At 50.7% G+C, this 22319-nt stretch overlaps 1 protein-coding gene across 1 annotated transcript in view; it reads right to left on the reverse strand.

Annotated features, from left to right (window-relative positions):
- LOC120828740 (calsyntenin-2) overlaps positions 1 to 22319 on the reverse strand; it is a 128468-nt gene that overhangs the window by 58705 nt on the left and 47444 nt on the right. Inside the window, exon 2 of the mRNA XM_078107278.1 lies at positions 21350 to 21472. Within this exon, the coding sequence (XP_077963404.1) occupies positions 21350 to 21472 (123 nt within the window). The remainder of the gene's footprint in view (positions 1 to 21349; positions 21473 to 22319) is intronic.

Here is a 22319-nt window from a genome sequence, read left to right on the forward strand (position 1 = left end):
GATCTCCTCATCTCACCGGACGGCCGAAAACGTCGATGAGCTTTTGGCCTCAGCGGCTTGAGGGGCCCGTTAGCTCTGCCAACCCCCCCCCTGATCCCCCTGACCCCCCCGCCCTGTGTACAGTGTCAATAAAGTTAATCACAAAGCCCAGCGGGCGACGTGTCAATTACCCCCGGCCAGGACCAGAACGTCGCCGGACCGTCGATTAAAAAAAAACGGCATCCGCCTCGAACGTATCGGTAAACACAAGCGCCTCAGTTTAATCAGGGAAGAGGAGGGGGGGGGGGGGGAGAAGGGGAGGAGGGGGGAGAAAGGGGGGCATCTCAGCCGGGGACGTGAAGGACAAGGCTGCCACTTTTAAACTGTTAAGAGGTCATTCTGTGGCGGCCGAAGCTTCACGGTGATGTATTTTAATGCCATTTCTAAGGCCACATGAATCTCCAGTGAAAGGTCCACTGCGCACAATGGCTGGATTACACCCCCCCCACTCCCCCACCACCCCTTCATTATTTGGCATATTGTAGTTGGATTACATTTAGATTACGCACAATTATGTGCTTCGAGTGAAAGGCCGATAATTCACTGGGTTAGCACATGAGTTATTACCATAATCTATACGCTGTGACTGGCGAATAATGTCGAGAGCGAGAGGTTTTAACGAAACACCGACGAGGCAATCACATTAAACACAGCGCGGAATCAATAGCTTCTATTCTCCAATTCTGTTCGTGGAAACGGGCCCCGGGGGGAGAGCGTGTGTCCTTGTCTGAGCAAGGCCAGTTAGAGTTCAATGTGTTCAAATATCCGTATCAGAGTTTATGACCCCCCCCCCCCCCCCCCCCCCATTAATGCCCCTGAGGACGTTCTCAGCACATCTGAGCTGCACGCCGCGACTGAGCCCTTCGCCTCTTGGACCGTGGACGAGGTGCATTAGATCCGAGGGTCAAGCAAAGCAGAGCAAATCCAACGACAACCACACGACTGAATGTAGAGACGGGCTTTCGTTGATGGAAACGTGAGAAAAAGGAAAACCGCCAAACTCTCGTAATGTAATCCGGTAGAAGGAAAGGCAACGGGTGGATTATGAGAAGCTTAATCTAAAGACATTCCTCTTAAAGAAATACTTCACCAACTACACTAAAGGCTGTGAGCTGAATATTTCCTTCAACTGACCAGAGGACGCCGTCACGCGGCTTCAAAGGTCCCTGTTAGCGGCGCGACAATCGCAAAGTAATAAATCCATCAATTTGAAAAGGATCCCGAGAGGTGAAAACTCACACCTCGTATTCTCACCACAAGTCATCAACACTTACTGCCCCCAAAGTCCCAGTTCAGGGTACCGGTGCTGAAACGATTGCTCCCGCCGTCGCCCCAAAAAACGCGGCCTTTGAGCCATCGATCTTTACAGCGCGCCCAGCTGTTCGCCGTCATCCCCCCCCGCTGAGTGTTGGCGGACACACGGCTCCCCTCGGCCCCATTTAGCCCGCTCATGACTCAACGGAAAAGCGGCGTTCGGGGGCCAAAAGCCAAACGAAAAACGGCAGTTTGCTTGTGATTTATTTTCTGCCGTTGATGAACGCCGCCGCGGAGGAGTTCAGGGGGAAAAGGGGCTGTCAGCGCGCTGGGCGAAGCACGCAACGGGTGCTCGGGTTGTTCTCGCTCTGCGAGAAGAGCTGCGCCCGTGTTCTAAATGCAACTTGCCGTGTGTGACGTCGCCCCGTTTGAGAAGCGCCGGCGAGGCCGTCCTCGCTAACGAGCGCCTTGGGCCGGCACCGCGAGACTGTGAAAGGCCCTCGGGTGACACCGGTGTTTACCTCCGAAAAGGGGGGAGGAGGAGGGGAGGAGGAGGGAAAGCGACAACAGAGAAAATGCGGGTTGCTGAGTTTGTGGGTCGGATGGAACGGGGAGGCCGATGTGACGGATCACGCGTTCTGAAGGAACCTGAACCTGAAAGGAATCTGAACCTTTGCGACCCCCACCCCCACCCCCCTTTTCAAAGCTTTGTTTGGTTAAATTAAGGCACGACTTTTTATATATGTAGAATTAGGTGTGTTTTCATTGGATGGATGGACGTCTTTTGCAGCATTGAAGTAACAAACTAGAAGAATGCGTAGAATCCAAATGCCCCCCCCCCACCCCCCTCCCCCCCCATGGGCCTGCACTGACTGAAAAAGAGCCCGCGTTCATTGGCTGGAGGACGCCCCCCCACCCCGTGCATTCCCCCCCGTTGGCGTCCTCCATTTATCCCCGTCGTTCACGCGCCGCCATTTCTCAAATTTGGCTCCTTATTAAGCGTCTGTCGTCGGTGCCATTTGTCCACGCCGCCGCGCGTCCCTCCACTCGCCCTTCACACAGCTCATTTCACCGCGTCAGACAGAAAAAGGCCTAATGTTAAATGGTATTTCTATTCCTTATTCAGATATGGTAACGGACGGATGGAATGGAGTTTTTATGAGGCTGCTGGTTGCTGTTCGTGACAGAAACTAGCGCTTCAATCAGGCTTTTTCATTCACTTATTCTGATATTTTTGCTTTTAGTATCTATTTAATAAGCTCTCTGTCTCTCTCTCTGGAAGTGAGATCATTTTCCTTTTGTGAGGGAAGGCCAGCCTTATGAATTGTGGGCAAAGACCAGAGATGTGTCACGTTTGGGTTTGTTTCCTGTTTTATTTTGTAGTTTTCTGCCTCTTCTGTCCCTGGATTACTTCACTTCCTGTCCTGTGATTGTCTGCCGTGTCTCTCTGTCCAATCACCTGCACCTTCCCGGTGTATTTAAGGTGTGCCGTTTGTCCTCGGGCGCGTCATTGAATGTCATTCCCCGAATGTCTTGTGAGGTCCCCGTCCCCGTCCCTTTCATTGTCCCCGTCCCCGTCCTCGTCTTTGCCCCTCGGCATTTTAGATTTTGACTATTAAAGTCCTTTTTTGTTGCAAGTCCTGCTCCTGCCTACCCGATCGCGACAAGCTATTCAGTTTAATGTGATGTAAAAGAGAGAAAATCCAAAAAATTAATTTGCTGCTTCATTGATTATCAAAGAATAAACATAGATTTTTTTTTCTATCATGGAATCGTTGCAGCTTTAGAATGTGTACAAACATTACATGGAACAGATCGGCCCCATTAGCAACAACATCCCTTCCTCCTCCTCATTTCCTTTCCAATAAAAAAAACAACTAATGTGGACGAGAAAATCTGTCCAGTAAATAAGTAGAATTCCAATCTGCCGTCTTTCTGACATCCGCCGCCGTCCTTCGCGCTGAACGCCAACGGAAAAGTGCTGAGCGTGCATTCAGAATATCTGTTCCAACGTCGCTGAGGCAGTTTGTCCACATGAATAATTGACGTTTTAATGTTGGTCTCTGCACTCGAGTTGACTAATGAAGCACCGACAGCGTCGCTAATAAAGGAAGTGGCTCCGTGCGTGGGAGGGGATTTATTTCTACGCTTTCTTTGGTTTCTGAACGGACACCGAACGAAAGGTGCGTCCTGCGTCCGGGTCTGAGACCCGAAAAGGAAACCCGGATGATAATATTTGATCTCTACTAACAGCCTTCAGCCTTATTAGTGCCTTATTAAGTCTTTATAATACAACTCGTTGTTTTATTCCCACAATGCAACATTGCCACAATTGGCTCGGGATGTGACCTTCACGCGTTGCGAAAATGACACCGATTGCACCGGCGCTGGATGGGAGACGGGCTGATGGGCCAAAGAGAAGCATCAGTCTCCATCGTAAAGGCTTCATAAACGCTCCTTTAAAATAACCTAATTACTGTCATTAAATGAGGCCTTTCAACAACCACCTCTCATCAAGAAAGCGAGGAATATATATATATATATATATATGATATGGCAAGAATACAGACGAGCCAACCGCAGGCGATGGCGAGCAACCACCTCAACCGCCATCATTAAAATGAAAAAGCAACATTCCATGCATGTAAAATGCAAGACGATGCATTCAGGGGTTCTGAAAGAAGAGTCAATGTCCTCAGACCATTCGACTCCCCTGGTGACGAATCATTTGATAATGACGTACAGTGCAAATTCGACAGTAGGTCATCTAATGATGATGATGATGATGATGAAAACTGAGTAAAAAACGCACGCGTGCGTGGATCCAAAAGCCGACGCGGGTTTACTGACAGCAAGAAGAAAGACGGATGGCGCTTTAAATAACGTCCACCACAACAAGCCGGGCACTCCTGCTCCTTCTGCACGCCGTGTCCTCCAACCCGCCAACCCGGGGGGGCCCCTCACGTTACCTTCACCGCGGCTTCTCGGCACGCCGCATTAACCGCAGGGGTCGTTAACGTCAGCTGTCCTGCGGGCTGCTGCGTGGCCCCGGGCCCCCCCCCCCCCTGGGGGTCAACGGCAGCTGAAAGGCATAAAGGGACGCGCTAATCGGCCCTTGGAGGCCGCTGGCCGCCGCGTGACAGCCCTCCTCTGTCTTAAGAGGCTCGTCAATGAATCGTCGGTATCAGTAAGCGGGGTTTTAATCCCGCCTTGTTTTTTTTTCAGATTGCATTGCTGCCGATTCTCACTGGCATCGCCGATGCAAACCGGTAATTGTGATGATTTAACGCCTGAGACGCCTGTGAAGAATCTACCGTGTGACCCGGGAGGCTGAGGCCTGCAGCCGTGTCGTGCTTCCGCTTCTTTGTAATTATGTACGAGTTCACACTTCTTCAGTGAAATAATGAGAGCCGTTATAAACTTGAAATAGGCGCCATTATCATTCATTTAACAAAAAAAAAAGAAGCTTTTTCTCCAGATAACCTCGACTTGGGAATTGCTGCAACAAGCAGAAACGGGTGATTATTCTTATTAAGAAAAACATCGCAGCAATAAAGTGAGAAAGAAAGCAATATGAAGCAGTTCTATTGCAGCGCCTGGAGATGTTTATCCTTGAATCCATTCACCTCTGTGAAGGCGGCAGAGGTCGTGTTGTGACGCCGGCGATCGCTTCCTCGCCGCCAAAATAAAGACAAATGAAAAAACACAACGTATTCGCCCTGAGCGCTGCGGAGCTAAAGAGCCGACGCGCGCCCTGATTACACTACAGTTAATATTAACAACTTTGTGGGTTCATCTGAACAACTGGAGGAGGTTCACGGCGCGCAGCCCCGATGATCGAGGAGTGGCGCTGTCGCGATGCCCGCTCGATATTGAGAAGCGAAATGAGGAATGTTCCTGCGTGTCGATGCACCTTCGCAGACGCCCCGCTGTCCTATTTACAGGCTCCGGAATCCTTTGTGTGTGGATGAGATGAAATAACCACAGGGAGGTAAATCACAAGTCTGCACAGAATGTCGCCCTCAGTCATTTTCAATCATTTTTCCTCTGAGGGTTTATTATCACACCACTTTGGGTGTTGATCTCCCTCCAGCAGGGTGTGTGTGTGTCTGTGTGTGTGTGTGTCTGTGTGTGTTCAGCATCGGCTGCCTGAGCAAACCGACAACGGGATTTCGGGCCGATCTGTGCGTTCTCCCGTCACGGCGATGAGAGTGTGCACAAAGACGCCGGCGGCGCGCTAAATGTCAGCATGTCGGCGAGGAGCGACGCGGAACATCCCGGCTTGGTGGAGAGAGGAGGAGGAGGAGGAGGAGGAGGAGGAGGAGGAGGAGGGGGAGGAGGAAGGGGGGGTCATGTGACCCGGCACACACATGACAAGGTCAGACTCATAGAGGCAGGGTTAACGCCACCTCATGTACTCAACATGACATCACGGGTCACGAGAGGCCGAACTGCAGTTCCACAGGATGAGCATGTGTCGTGTGTGTGTGTGTGTGTGTGTGTGTGTGTGTGTGTGTGAGAGCACACAGCTCCGCTCCACCTTCCTCCCCACACGTCCTCTCGTCTTCCTGCATCCTCCACTTTCACCGTGCGAATCCACCGCAATCGAGGTTTTGTGGATTATTTGCATACGTTGGGAGCGAGGAGGCTGCGATGACGGATTCTTAAGGCGAATAAAACCGTTTATTGATTGATGTTCTCTTGGGTGCACAATACAAAAACAACACCACTGGGGATTTTGTTGTTGTGGCTCAAAACAACCCGACGCAGGTTTGATCGATATTCTCTGGATTGCACAAAAAAGCAAATGAATAAAAAGAGACACATCTGCGTTTGTAAACGCTCCCCTGCGATATAATTATACATTTAGCGATCCCTCAATGTGACACTAAGCGCGGCGAGGAGGCGAGCGTCTCCTCGTATCCAGTCAAATGCAACACAGATAGAGTGGCGACATTAACGCTTCCTGGGCGATGTTTTGCAAGTTTCTCAATGACTTTCATCCATCATTGTTTGGGGGGGGGCTTGTGGTTTCTTTATAACCAATTTCTTGCAAAACAAACAACTTCAGCCGACTGTATTTCTCGTTTGCAGCTCATCAGCAAATGTAGTTTTTTAAGAAGCAGAAATGTAGCTGCTAACTTCATACGGTTTGCTTAGCGACCCCCCCCCCCTCACAAATCCAATACCTTCTGGACATGAAAGTCTAATAAGGAACGGTTTGCATGTAAATTAGAACTTCTAAAGCTCCTGCAAAATGAATCCACATGCGACGGAACCAGTATTTCCCTCCAGTGAAACGTTGTACAGCATCATATGCAACATGAAACATTCAGCAGAGCGTTTCTTCCAGGTGAGGTTTTCCTCCCCGAGTGCAACATCATGATTCGTGACACATCGTCTCGCTGGGATGCACATCGTGTCTCTGTGCACACACACATTTTTCCCACACGTAGAACTGCTGTCACCACCATCACATTCCTGCCGGAGCCCCCCCCCCCCCCCCCCCGAGGACTCTTTAAAGCAGGAAATTCTGCCTCCTGCTCACTGGGCTCCGGCCTCGACACCACTCATGGAACACGATAACAGTTGTTTCTGTCCCTGAACACACACACACACACACACACACACACACACACACACACACACACACACACACTGCCAGAGAAGACGTCGGGATTCAGCGGTGGGAAGGTGGCAATGGGAAGCTGCCAGGTCTCTCCCTCAGTACTCGGCAACAACCATTTACCATTTGAAAAAATACATCTACGCTCGCTGCTTTCTGTGCAAAGTGAAGCTACAGAGATGTTAAAGTGATAGGCTGACACGTCGATTCATCTCCTCATCTCCTCCGGTGAGACGGATGTGGCGCCGCTTGCCTCCTGACGTATCTGAGGGAGTAATTGGTTCATGATGTCCGGAGCAAATATCCCGGATTGGAATTGGGGCTGAGGGAGTCACTTCGGGATGGATCGTTGTTCCCCAAACGTCACGCTTCCTTCTCATCTCATCTCATCTGCTTGTTGCCTCCCTGTTCACTGGAGCTACAGTAGTTATTGAAACACGCGACCAGCATCACACGCCTCCACTGTATGATGAAGCCTGATGAGTCATGCATGAAGATTGCCAGAAAAAAAGGTGTATTGCACAACGTGCTCACAAAAGCTGGCTTTCCATCCAATTGTCTTGGAAATATGAACGGAGCTTAAGGCATCTTTAAATAAATAAGACATGCAAATGTGGTGTGTTTACATTGACTTGTTCGGAGCCAATATAAGGAGAAGGCTGGCGTGAGATGTGCGGCAAGCACGTTAATGCCTTACTTCAAAATCTGCATATGAATAGATTATAATGGTAATGCTGACATGCTGATGCTTTAGCAGGTATTCAACCTACCATGTTAGTTTGTTGGCTTGCTAATGGTCGCAGCAGAAACCACAAACAACAGCTGAAGCCAATGGGAATGTCGTGACATGTTCCTCCGGCGTTTAAACTGGCTCATGAAACCATTTTCAAACTAATGCACATGGAATCTGCTCCAACCTAACGATGTCAAATGTATTTTATTCCCATAATATTTAACCCCATTCAGAAAATGCACTTCAAAGACCACGATCTATTTGCAGTCTGATAAATTCAGGCTAAATTCTAAGAAGAATCGTGCTTAAAATGCATCATAAGATTGAAATTGATCTGAACTTGTAGTTTATTCCCCAACACGGACTGTGTGGCGATGTTAATAAAGATGAGCAGACGAGCCGCGCTTGAAAGGAGGAGAGGCAGATTGATTGAGTTCGGGAGGGACAGAGAGAGAGGGGGGAGGAGGAGGAGGGAGGAGGTGCAAACAAACCACGAGGGCGGGAGAGATGCAGGTGGATTAGGGTCTAATCCTCGCCGCTCCGCTCTCTCGTTACAGCGAAGCGGAGAAACACGCAGCCACGGGCTGACCTTCCTCTGACTGCACCTCATCCCGCGGGGATCAGACCCCCCCCCCCCCGTCTGCACGCCGCCACCATTCAGCACCAATTAAACACCATCAACACACAACAATCCACACACTGTGTGATGCAACATTCGCGCGGTTTCGTTGCAGGGCTGCACGTCCTCCGGAGAATCGCACACCAATAGTAAAAAATATTGCAAAAGGCACCTTTTCCGTCAACCCATGCACAACATCCGGAGTACGACCTTCACCGCGAAACTCTGTTTAATTCATCTGTTTACCTGCGTTGAAGAGGCAGATGCTGCAGTGTGTACTTTACCGCTGCGGCTCCTACGCGCCTCGCAAGGTTGCGTTTTGGAGCTATAACTCATGCATGTTAATCTAATCTGCATTCAAACGGCCTCGGCGTCTCGTCCTTTACTTGTTGTTGCTTCACGGGCGGCCCGGCTCGTAATGTGGAAGCAGCCCCCCCAACCCCCCGCCCCCCGTTTCAAGAGAAACTTCCCACTAGGCCCCCGAAACGGCGTTATTGTGCCGTTGAAACCCCACGAACTCACATGAAGAGGGACTCAAGTGTTTGCCCCCGGGAACAGCGCTGCCACTCATCCGACGGCGTCCTCAAAATATCGCTCCACCGACCGATCAATGTGTCTGCAATTAGCGTCGCTCTGATTGGAAACCATTGTTCTGAGCAGCTCCGGCTCGGGCAGTTCATTCATCAACGTGAAATTAAGCAGCAGCCACTTAGCACGGGATTACTATCGTGACTTCATTTGTATTGGAATCAATTCATTTGCCATCGCGCCTCGGGCGGGGACGCGGGAGTCCTGGGTGAGTGAGAGAGAGAGAGCGAGAGCACAAACTGTGGAATTACCACCGATTTCTTCCTGAGGAAAAGTCGCTTATCGCAAATCAAACGGAGCGAATGAAAGGAGCGGTGCAAATCAAATAGCCCATCTTAACCACCTCAGCAATATCCAGCAGCTAATAAAACACCCCGACTCAGACCCCCACTTTCACGTCCCGCCCGGCTCTTCAGACCACAATGGGAGAGACGCCATCAATGCAAATCGGCACAAATGTCTCATTTAGAGAAACCAGAAAGACGGTCGAATTCCCACCGTCATCTCCGGCCTTTGACGCCCCCCCTCCCCCCGCCTCAACACGCGCACGGAAGACTCCTGAGCGGCCACACGCGTGTCTTGGCGTGTGCGTTTCTCCCTGCGTGAGCAGTTGGCCTCCACGGTCATTTGCAACCCGAGTGCCGGATTAAAGCAGCTTCAGATGTTACAGAGAGCCAACGGCACAAGTCTCCCCCCCTCTCCCCCCCCCCCGCGCTCCGGCCTCCTGCATGCTCATGAATATCCAGCCTTTTTCTTTTTTCGTGCATAACTTTGTGGTGGAAAACGTCTGCAACGCCCGACGCATGACAAACGTACCCGCGATGCGTGACGCGCGTGGGGGTGATTGCAGTTAAATGGCGATCGCTCTGAAGCTAAACTCACGGCCAACACGCCGCGCGCTTGTTATTCAGCGCCGGGGCCGACCTCGACTTTTACGACCCGGCTTTGCCTTAAAAGTCATCGAGCCGGCGTTTTGGGGAAAGGCTGCAGCCATTACTCAGCAGAGGCATTTCATCTGTGCTGGTGCAGTTCACGGCGGTCCGTCTGAACGAAAGAGGCAGCGTGAGGATACAGGGGGGAAGGTTCCTCTCCTCTCGTTGGGCCGAGCCGGGGTAAGGCGCTCTCTCGCCCGCCGGACGACAATCGCACATCGCGGATTGAACGGTGAGCCCAACCCCCGAGCTGCAGGACGACGGTAACAGCACCCCGATACCGAGAACATCCCAAAAAAACATGACCAGTTGCTTTCTATTCCTTTGTGTTCCTGGTATAAAACGTGGTCATGTGACCCTCTTTCGTTGGAGACACAATGTGTCCCCTGCGGTCGCGCTGAGCGGGCTTTTAGAACGCGCCGGGTCTTGTCACCCTGTGATGACGCATTCGCTGTGGGGGCTGCAAAGGACGCGGGCGGTGAATTGGAACCGCGGCCTGACACGACACTGCATCATCGCCGCGGGGCGAGGACTTCCACCCCGCGGGGGGGGGGGGGTGGAGAGGAGGACGAGGCGTAGGAGAAGCATTGATGGGGCATCAATTTAAGGATTTACAACAGAAACTGAATGTGAAATAAAAGCCTTTCTCCTTTCACCTTCAAATAGACCTTAAATTAAACAAAAGCCCCAACATCACCAAGAACGTTGTGCAGCTTTTTATGTGAACGCTGTAGATGTTACAGTCAGATAATGTTACATCACACACAATGGAGCACTTAATCCTCTAGTTGTGAGGGATTTTAATGCTTAATTTTACAGGGTGTGTAATCTGCTTATTGTGTTTATCCCTAAAATACTAAGTCCGAGGCACAAAATGAAGAAAAACACGGAGCCTTTAGAGCGTTTTTTTTCTGTAGATCCACGAAGCCACGGTTAGATTTCTGTCCCAGGGGGGCAGCCGGGGACAGCGAGGGGCAGCGGGGGGGCTTTGAGCCCTGACGGGTCGCTAAACGCCCCCTTTGAGCAACGGCACGAGCCTGTGATGGACAGTCCACCGGAGTCACCCTGAGAACACTGGCTTTGGTCCGTCCCCCCCCCCCGGCCCCCCGCTGACACGCTCCTGTGAAAGGCAACAAAAGCCCCCTTTAAAGGCCTTTGTGCTCAACGGAGCTAACAATGTTCTACCCAAAAATAACTTCCGCTCAACGTTTCCTCCGGCTGAAAACTTTCTTTAAAACCCAATTTAAAGCTTGATAAATCACAGATATGCAAATGCGATGTTGACTAACACCAGTTGCTTGGAAATCACTTAGAAATAGCCGACCCGACGCTTTGAATGATAATTAAACCTCCACATAAGCGCAGGCTGGCATGATTGTACTCTGACGCTCACGTTCCTCCCCCCCAGCGTCGCCATCACCGCGGTCCCTCGCCTCCGAGCGCGCCGACTCGCCGGATCCAAAGCCCGACCGTTGCTCACGCCGACGCCCCTCCGAAATCGCGGCCCCCAGATTCTAATTAGGCTCCTGTGGAGTCTCACGCAAATGTGTCTGGAGCTAAATGATGCTTTTCATCCAGAAAATCACCAGAAATTGCTCACAGCGTTATTAGTGCTGTGGCGCGCCCCCCCCCCACCTCCCCCCCGCCCCCCCCGGCGGCCCGCATTCTTCTTTGTTGCTTTGTTGCTTCCATCCCGTCAGAGAGACGCTTAACGCGGCTACTTCCATCCCCTCAGATGATGCTGGTGCAGAGATGCTGGAGTGTGCGTGTGCATGTGTGTGCGTGTCCATAAACGAGGGTCCAGGGTTCTTTGACAACACAAAAGCAGCATCTCGATCGGCGGGTCTGATTCCTCACTAAGCTCATGTCACGGATGCCCAAATGCAATCAATGATCCTAATGATGCAATTCTCTTTAATTACTTTAAGCTCTGCACTTGGTCTGCTTGCAGTTGAGCTTACGGATTTATCTGGTCCTAAGAAGGTTCTGTGCAAATAGAAATGCATCCGCATGGACGGTGATCCAGGCGGAGGTGTTAAGTGGATTCTCACAACACAAATTAGAATTGTAAATCCTGTTAATTCTTACTCTCTGTGTCTGAAAGCAGAAGGTCAACAGTTCAATGCCCTCTCGGAATAAAGCGTCTCAGCGACATGTGAGTGGGCCGCGCGTGTCCTCGGTCAGCTGGGGGAGGAGGCCGCTCACAGCCTGTAAAACGCCGCCGGGGGCTAAAAGACTCGGCCCATCCATCACGCAGGTGTAAAGACTGTACTTATCCCCGGAGGGGTTCACACACACACACACACACACGGGAACACGTGTGTGTGCCGTCGAGCCGTCGTTCAGTTGTTATCGATCAGACGCTTGTGATTAACACACACTCCGGCAGGGAATAAATCAGGGCTGATGAATCACTTATTGGGAGGGTTTTGGTGATGGCGTGTGTGTGTGTGTGTGTGTGTGTGTGTGTGTGTGTGTGTGTGTGTGTGTGTGTGTGTGTGTGTGTGTGTGTGTGTCATGGAGGTTAAAGGAGTTAGGCCCTGCGGTGAGTCACTTGTTGACAGTACAAAGGTGCTGCTGTCCTATGAAACCATGACTGGAGGAATCTACTGCAGACGGAGGGGAAGAAAAAAGGGTGAAAAGCATTCAGGTAGACAACGTCCTCTTTTGTTTCCGTGTTGCGTGCTCATGAAACCTCACAAGGAAAATAAACAAATCTGAGGCGTCATCCTGACAAATTGCTTATTCGGGTTGGTGGCGGAACATTAAAAATGAAATCTGCTCCACCGCCTCGTGTCCAATTACCTTCCTGATTTAATCTTTTATTAGCAAATTCATATATTTTTTGCCAAAGGTTCTGTGAACTCGTCGCCGGCTCGTCTCTGACTGATTGGGAACTCAACCGAAGGGAAAAGCACCGCAGCCCTTATTTGTTTTCGGTGGAAAGTTGTAAAGGTCACGGAGAAAATGAGGCGGCGAGAATATATACGCCGTTCATTTGCACTTCATTTCCATCGAGCTTGACCGCTGTCCGTCTTCCTGGACAGTTTTCGGTGCTTTTCTATTGATCGAATATATTTTTGACGCAAGTGCTCGGGGATTCTCATCCAAGGTCCAGGCGAATAGAAGCGGTGAGATATTTATTTATTAATCCACGGACGTCTGCGGAAAACCAAAGGCGGCCTGAGGTCTCATTGCAGGTCACAAACATGGCTTCTTATTTTAGGCGTGAATAAATAAATGAGCCCAAGCGTGAACCTAAATCACGCAAGAGGCCACAAAGCGAGAGCCAGGAGGAGCCGTGATGATGGACGGCGACTCAACGCGCCCCCAACCCCTGTTGATTGCGGCGTTTCCTCGGAGCTAAATGAGCTGCGGGCCGATGGCGCCCGGCAGCCGGAGCGGCTCCATCCGTTACCACTCTGAGCGATCGCATTACAGTTAATTAAATATTGGCAAATTTGTTCCCTTGCCAGGTGGGGGCCATTAAAGTTTACGCCCCAGCCACATTTATCGCCGCGTCGAGGGCGGAGACGATAAACGCCCGAGACGCTCCGCCTCCCTCGCTTTCCACTTCTTCACCTCCTTGTGCTGCTTTTATTTCCCCCGCCTGCTTTCGGTGCATCTTTTCCTGCTTCCCCCACCGGCTTTTCACTCCGGCAAAGTACGACAGCGCCAATGAAGGAGCGCGCCGCAGCGCCCGTCCCTTCCCGTATTCCTCGGTCGGCGTTTAACCGTCGGAATCTCAAAGGGGATCAGGCGAGGGGAAATTGACGGGGGGTGGGGGGGCGGTGAAAACGACGCTATCGGGCCGCAGCAGGAGTGCGACGCCGCTGTACGGCTGTCAGCTGAGGCGACGGCCTAATAAACGAGAATAGCGCCGACGGGCAGCGTTGTGCTGCATGTCTGACGCACGCATGGCGCTAAGGAGGCCTCGTCGTCCCGGCTGGCAGCATATGAGCTAATAAAACATCACAACTGGTGATTTCATCCGAGGGACGAAGTCATCGGTAAAAAGAGGAAGCGTGAGTTTATGGTCTCGATCGCTGGTTTCAAGTTAATCTGGCAAATCATGGTCGACAAAGTAGACAAAAAAAAGAAGAGGATCGTAAGTCACAGATTTGAATGGACTGGGACTTGAATAGTGCGTTCGGCCTGCTGCTTCTCTTTCGTATGTTAATGCCTGTTGTTCTGGATCAAATTGTATAATAAATTCAACAGGGGATTCGTATTTTCGGCTTTTCGAAATTCTACAGTGTAGGAACTGTGTGCGTCGCATCCTGGTGCTCAGGGTGCGACGCACAAACCAGTGTTATTTGATGTACAAATAACCAGAGTTATTTGTACATCAGTATCTCAGGACGCACAGTGTGGATTGTTTGCAGGAGTCTTTCCAGATCATTGAGGTTCGGGTTCTAGTCACACTTCCACACTCTGCTATCTTTTACCTCCAGAACTAATCAACTCGAACTTGAATGCAGGAAAATATCCCCAAACTGCAAGGAATGTAGTCGAGGGTCCAGCAGCAAATATTTAAACAGCAACGTGGAGGCGTTTTTTAATCATCTATAGAACCTTAAGTGCTCCTTAAGTTCCGCCCTTCACAATAAAAGCCCGGGACACATTAAGAGCAATAAGAGGCAACACATAAATGAGCTTTTCATTTCATTCTTTATGAATAAAGTCAATATTTCGTTAAGTTATGTCAACAATGCCGTCCAATGTTGTGTGTAATTCTGTGTTTCTGTGCCCAGGTTATAGTTTTTTTCCGTTAAGAAAATTGGTTTTGCAGCTGTTGGTAATGTTCTGTTTGCCGGCACCTTGTAAGCAAAAAGTTTGAATGGAAAATCAATATGTCGAGAGGACAAAAAGTCGGCTTTGTATGTGAGGCTGATGAAATATTGGGGACGCGATGAAGCAGAAAACTGATAACATCAGTTCCCCCGAAGTAAATTGTTGTGCGGGGCCTCGTACTCCACCTTTAATGTGTCAGACTGCAGAGTCCTTGCAGGCGTTTATCAGACTGCGGTTTGTTCAAAGACGTCCACTATGGTTATGTCTTAAATATTTTACGACAACTAAAGAATTTTACTTCCACGCGCAAAGAAATGCTTACAGCTAATGCAAATTCCTTCAGAATAATATTGTAATCCTACATCGACGCGTGGTGGTCGGCCTCGGCGAGCTGGAGAAACGTGGCTCGAATGTTTGCGGGCGGGGTTTCCGATCCGAACACATAAAGGGTGGGGAGCGATGGCCCGCGACAAAGAGAGACGGCGAGGATCACGGCGAGAAAACGGAACATCTCACGCGCGCGCGCCTGCAGTCGCTTGCTTCCGTCGGTCAACGCCTTCGCCTGGTCTCCACGACGGGAGGCCAGAGCGAGAGGAATCAAAGTCGTTGATTTTGAGTAAAAACTTTAGGATCAGCCAAAACGGGGGAGACCTGGCGAAGGGGGGACGCGGGAGAAGCGAGACAATCGAGGAGGAAATGCACATTTGAACGCGCAACAACAACAACAACAACACGGCGTTAAAAGCTGACAGAAGCCCTTCTGTGTCTCCCTCCTCGCCTCCCCTCCGTCCACACGACGGATCGCCGCCCTTTCTCCTCCCGAGCGGCGCCCCCGTTTTGTGCTCCAGTGGATGACAATAATTTAAGCCTCCTGATATGCAAATGTCCTTAATTGGACTGTCACAAGTTCCCCCGACGTCGTCAACTTTGCAAAATGACTGAGGCGGAGAGCAGATTGGATTTTGGCGGCCAATCTTGTACACATCATTTTCAGTAATTCTGCAGGCGTCTCGCCGCGGGGTCTTTGTGACATGCCACTTACAAGAAGTATCTATAACCCCCCCCAAATAAAACAGCACTGTCTTTGTCTCTGCGGCCAATTACTTCCATCCCGAGCTGCTCGACAACGCAGCACGCAGGCGACTCGCCTGGTTTGTACCTCAGAGGCCCCCCCGTCCCCCCAGTTCTGTCGGTTAACTTCGTATCTACACGCTGTCTGTACTCAAAACTCCAGCTTTCCCGCCGCCTTACGTCGACACGTCGGAAGGCGTTGTTTTTCCAAGGATGGCGAGCGCACGTGGGAGAATCTTACAATTCATGAGGATTAATGTAATACTCGTAACGCATGAATATTCCATGGCGTCAGTGGCGGTGTTGTGAAGGTGTGCAGTGTGTGTGTGTGTGTGTGTGTGTGTGTGTAAAACGAGCTCATGCACTATGGAGCTAATGCATTCAATGGGTTCTCATCTCAGGTAAATGACCTTGACGAGCGGCCTCCTGGACCCTTGATGCCCTACTGTCATGTTTCTGCAAAAATCATTGTTTATTTAAAACAGCTTTTTTTTTCCCTCCCCCCCACGTTTCGCTCAAAGACCATCGATGTGTCAGGATGTGGCGCCCAGGACCACGTCGTCTCCTTGGTTACGAGGGATCTCTCCCATCACTTAACGCGGGGGACGATTCTTCGGCTTTTATTCCGTCAGCAACCCGCCCCCCTCCCGCCCCTCACCCCCCTCCCCCGCTCTCAGCTAATTGAGACTTTGATTTACCGGCGGGTGAAATGTGTGAATTACATTAGCCGCTACGACGTGTTAAGAAAAGAAGATAAAACGCTTGTGCCGAGATAAGAAGTGGAGCCCGATGAGGCAAAATCAGTGCAGACGCATTGGATGTGGAAAAAAGGGGGGGACGGGGGGGGGGGGGGGGGGCGGGGTGTTGTGCGGTGATCTCGCTGTCAGGTGATTGAGGCCACGGGTGGTGGAACGCGGGTCGCGAGGGAGGGAGGGAATTAAACACACGGACGCGTGCGGGGGGGGGGGATTAGTACTTGGAGCCACAGCTGTTCTGTTTCTAGCGAGAGGAGATTTCCCTTTGATACCCGCGTTCATCTCTTCACGCTCTCCTGGGCGATAGCGGCCTTTTCTCGCGCAGCGTGACAGACGATGTCTCGCCCCTGTGAGAAGATTGTACCCGTTCAATAGAAATCAAGCAGGCGACAGAGGGACGGTTTAATAAGGTGGAGACGAGGTGAACGGGGGAGTGCGGAGGGGATGTCACGACGGCGGAAGAAGCCATTCGGATCGCTTTACCTCGGCGCTCCACCCCAAGAGGCCGCGTTCAAATCCTCACGCCAAATGTCCAGTGAGGACACTCCGGGACGGTCTGTCCCCCCGCCCCGGCCCGGAGGCCCTCTGGCAGCTCGTCCTCCGGCCGGAAGCAGCATGGAGGCCCACTGACGTTCTGCTCCTGAGGTGGAGGGAAGCTCTTCCAGTGTGTGCAACGTATTCTCAGCAAGACGGAGGTTTATTTTGAAAAGACAAAATGAACCGTGTTCACATTTTTTTCTGAAATATTCATTGGAGCTCGGCGGTCAAAAGGGAGACCGAGGGGACGTCAACTGGTTATTTTAAAAAGATTTCTGATGCTGAGAGTTACGGAGCTCACTGGTTCTGCCGCTTATCAGGCATGAAAAGGGGTCAAGGGTGAAAAAGGTGAGAAGGATATTAACCCTCTAGGGGTTTTCAACTGGTTTTGTCCCAGAGATTTCTTCGCGTCATTCATTGATTCATTGAAATTCACCGTGTCTTCGGGTCAATGATTCGTTCAGCGTACTTTGAAGTCAGAATCAGGTTGGCGGGTCTGCTTATTGATAGAACGGTGAAGCACTTCACCTTCTGCCTCGTCGGCCCCCTCACCTCAACATCTACCTCCTCGAGAACGCTAGCGTTAGCTAACGGAGCTTTAGCTAGCTGGCCGACGTCGCGTTAAATGACTCAACTCATCAAGCTGTAGCTAACGTTAGCTAAGTCTATGTCAACAAAGCTCCCGGCTAACTTAACTTAGATATACCAGGAAATATTAAAATGATTCGCAGTTCACTGAATCTCGCGCTTCCTTCTGACACTGAATCTACACGATTGACGTAGGTCACCTATTTTGGTTTCAAAACGGCGAATTTCGCCGAAAGGTGAGGGATTTTCATGCCTGGCTTATGCTTTTATCATTCAACTGCTTATTGCGTAAGCACAGTCACAAGTCACATGACTGTAATAAACACGTCTAATATTATTTGGACGCTCAATGAAAAATGATTCTGAAAGAAAATGAGAATCTTCCTTGAAAAGCCGCCATCATCAAAAGACAAAAAGAAAATCCTACAAAGAGGAAGAGACAAAAAAAAAAAATCTCATTACAAAGACTATTTCCCTGATCTGTGTGCTTCAGTGAGGAAGCAGATTGCCTTTCGGTACTTCGTTAATAAATGAGCATGTGAACAATGGCGCAGCGACGGCTCCGTTGTCTTGAAGCCAAAGTCGGAGTCCACTCAGTCATTAGGCCGCCTCGCCAGTCTGCAAATACGAGTCTGCAAATACGAGTCTGCAAATACGAGTCTGCGTGGGAAAAAAAAAAGAGCGTCGCCGAACAACAACGTGAACCCGGTTTCACTCGACAGCTTCGCTGCCCCCCGAGCTGCGTTCCGTCCGCCAAGGTAGAACTCAGAATAGAGCTCGATTAAGGAAGGAGGGGAGGAAGCAGCCAGATGACTTACAGAGCGGGCACATTTTAGCGAGGGGGGGGGGGGGCACGGATGGATGGATTTAAGCCATCAGGCGGCCGTGTTGTGGAGAGGATTTATTCTTCTGATCTCTCAAAATGATTCCAATCAGTTGCTTTGTAATCAGGGTTTGGACCAGGAGCTTTGAAGTCGGCGTCCTGGCGGCTTTGACGCTGCGGCACCTGCGGATTTTCTTTCTTTAAAGGGTAAAAAAAATAAAAAAATGAAACAGTTATAAAGCTGCCGCATACTTTCATTTGGCTTTGAAAACGGCACAAAGCGTCTCCTGTCAGAGGCCCCGTCTTCAACTTCACATCTGTGTCATCCAGTGGCGATTACAGTGACTCGCGGTTTCCATTTATACAGCATGACGGTTAAGACCATTTCCCGGAGCCACATGGACACGTTCCCGAGGCGGCCGCGGGGATTTTTCCCTTTTTCCCATGAAAAATGATGAAACCGCAGGACGCGGAGCTCCCGAGTCAAGCGGCCGCACAGACATCAGATGCGAGGTTTTCACATCACGGCGAGACTGGAAGTGGTTTCAAATGTCCTGTCGACATGTCGGCACGTTTTACATTTTTATAGAAATCTTCATGTTTTTCGTTTGCAAACGGAGACGTCGTCGCCGAGTCTCTCCGCCTGACCACAAAATGACCCCCAAAAAACAACCCGTTCACTCCTCTCTGTTTATAAAAGCATCGCGCTGCTCGTGTGCTCAGTACCGGCCGTCTAATGAGATCCTTTTGGTAATTATCTGTGAGGAGCTAATTAATCACTGCCTGCATGTTTACCCGGACCTGTTTTAAATGCTTAACGGCAGCGGATGACGACGTGATTTCGTCAGCTGTTTTTGGAGTTAATTGGATTAATTGGAAACTATCGGATTCTATTAAGAAAGCGTTGAAGGGTTTATTTTAAATTACGCCTAAAGGGCAGAAGTTTGAGTCAGAGACTCTCCGGATACTGCACATCTTCAGCAGCATCTCTATCCATGAAAATATGGAATGGTAATAATTTAAGCACACCCTTAATGCAGGTAAAAGCATGATACAGCAGGTCACACATGTCAAAATAAGTTTACTTCAAAGCAAAGCTGTGCAGAAGATTCCCACTTCACTGTGTAGATGACGGCATTAACACGGCGAATGTCACCTGTAAGTCAATGAGTGGCTGTTCATAATAATATTAAACCAGTTTAATGCTCTTAACGGTGTCTGACGTCCTCACGCTTCTGTGTTTTCAGCTCCGCGGTTGGAATGCGAATGTGGTTCAAAGTCGTCGGGAAGGAAGAGATGTAATCTGGCCCCCCCTCGCAGCGGCGCGGTTCACGGGGGGCCGACGGGGGCGATGTCGCCGCGCGTCGCCTCTCGTCAACCCGATAAAAGGATTTGACGCGACGGGCTAGACGCGCGCGTGACTTCCGCTCGTGAATAAGGAATGAGCCGTTTGAAAAGAGGAAACTCACGGGCACGAGTGTGTTTTCCTCGGCGTGGTTCCGCTCTTCGGCCTGCACGCTTTTTTTGTCATTTGCTTTTATTCTCGGGTGGCGTCCATGCGTGAAGCGATGGGTCGCCGCGTGTCAGCGCGTCTCGCCCTCCCTGTGTGGCTCAGAGGCCTTCTGCCGCGGTCGGGCGCCACTTCCCCCCCCCCCCCCCCGTGGTTCCAGGCCCAGTGAGCGTGGCGACCGTGCTCGCCGAAGGGGAGCGCCGGTGGGTTCGTGGTTGGTTCTTTGGTGGGGGGGGGGGGGGGGAGGTTTTCCCATTCAATTCAACCGAGTTGTGCGGTCCTTTCCATTCAAAGACACGTCTCTCCTCCGAGTGGTTGCTGCCCGTCAGACGCCGCCGGTCTTATTTTATTTAAAACCTGGCTGGTCGAATTAATGAGGCTGAACCCCCGAGAAGGCCGGATTACTGGATAACTGTCTGCCTGGTTGGACGCCGCTGCTTTGAGAGGAGGAGAAATGAGGGCGACTGCTGCAACGTGTGCGTGCGTGCGTGCGTGCGTGCGTGTGTGTGTGGTGCGTGTGTGTGTGTCTGTGTGTGTGTGTAGGGGGTTGTGGGTAGCTTGAAGGTAGGTGGGAGGAGGAGGTGGGATTCAAAATAAGAAAGAACATGTGGGAAGTGGCGATGCGAGGGAACGAGAGAGGGATGAGAGAAATAGCAGGGAGGGGGGGAGGCGGATGGGAGGGGGGGGGTGGGGGGCTGCTGTAAGACAGATTGGTGATGTTAATGTTCCTGCTTATTAATAATTTAGTGAGAAAATCTCCCTTGGTACCATCGCTTACAAAATCCAGGAATACCCATGCTCTGCCCATTGTGAGTGTGTGTGTGTGTGTGTGTGTGTGTGTGTGTTTGCGCCTGTCAGTCTACTGAGGGCCAGAGGACATATGCTGGTCAGCCAGCTGCCCTCCCTTCTGTCTCATCATTTCCTCTCTTTCTCCCTGTAGGGGGCCATTACAGTGAGCCCCCTTGGGCCACACACACACACACACACACACACACACACACACACACACACACACACACAGTCACGCGCCATCCAGCTCAGCTCCAGGCCTTGGCCACATTAGCACCCTGGCGGGTGGCCTGGACGCCTCCAGCAGGAGAGCTGGCCCCCTTTGGAGGAGCTGGAACGGCCACAAAGTGGAAAGGATCTAATCCCATTTGACTCTTTCTTTCCTTTCTCTTTTTTTTTTTTTTTGCAGCGTGCACAGCCACCACGGGGCTTATTGAAGACCCCTCTGCACTGTAAGTGAATATGAAATATGACCTGCGCATGTGATGTGTGCCCACTGGGAACCATCGGATCAAATGTCTGCAGGGTCATAAGATGAAAACCAGCTGTGATGCTGCAGTCAAAGCACACAAAGCCCATTTAAGCCCCTTCACAGTGACATCACATGACTTTATACGGTTCATAAGCACATCCTGCAGCTGCGCTTCCCTATGCGGATCAACAACCCCCCCCCCTGTTGAATGGAGCGTACCTGCGTAAGGGACGGGGGCGTCTTTGTCCAGGGCCACCAGAGGAGGATCCAGCAGGACCACGTCGGTGTCTTCAGTGATCACCCCGTGGTACGACGTCTCGATCCACGGCTTGTGCTTGTTCACTGCAGGGGGGGGGGGGGGAGGGGGACAGAAGGCAGAGCGTGAGACGTCCGGCCGCGCGGCTTCACTTTCAAAAACAATCCAAGTCGCGGCCCGAGGCTCCTTGCAGACATTCTCATTTTGCTAATCTCCCCCTGAGAGCTCCTTCCTCTTTCTTTTGTTCTTTTCTTTCTTCCACGTTCCCTGCAGGTTTCAAAGCAAAGTGCTGTTCTTGATCAATGGCCGCCGCCGCGCTGCCAGCAGAGAGGCTGAGGCAAAACAAAGTTCATGTGCTGAGGGCCTGATTAAGCGCCATAATTGAGTAGCGCCTCCCCCCCCCACTCCCCCGTCCTGTGTGGCACCGTGCCGACTGGCAGGCCTTTTGTTTGTTCACCTCGTCTCCCAGAAAAAGGAGAAAAAGAAGGGATGAGGAAAAAAACTCTGCTTTTTAACCGCGACAAAGCCACAAAATACACTTTGTGCCTTTTGAGATCCAATGTGTGTGTGTGTGTGTGTGTGTGTGTGTGCAGGGGGGGGGTCCGTGGTTCCCCCACGAAAGATTATGATAGAAAAGAGCAAAAAAAACACACCATGTGGTTTAATGCGGAATGACGTGCATTTGCAACAATAATGCAAAGTAGAGATGCAGCGAAAGAAGAAGTCAAATTATTATTATTATTATTATTTTTTAGTTCGCCTGAGGCCTTGATGTCAATTAAATTTCTCATGAAGAAATTGTAGAAACTCACTTCGGATAAGATATTAAATTGGAAATCAGAATTGTCCGCATGCATTCAAGCAAAAACCAAAACCGACAAATGCGACCAAAAAGTCGGTACAGCGATTATCGTGTATACTTAGTTAAATAAG

This window comes from Gasterosteus aculeatus, chromosome 1 (genome assembly GCF_964276395.1).
Source record: "Gasterosteus aculeatus chromosome 1, fGasAcu3.hap1.1, whole genome shotgun sequence".
NCBI classification, from domain to species: Eukaryota; Metazoa; Chordata; class Actinopteri; order Perciformes; family Gasterosteidae; genus Gasterosteus; species Gasterosteus aculeatus.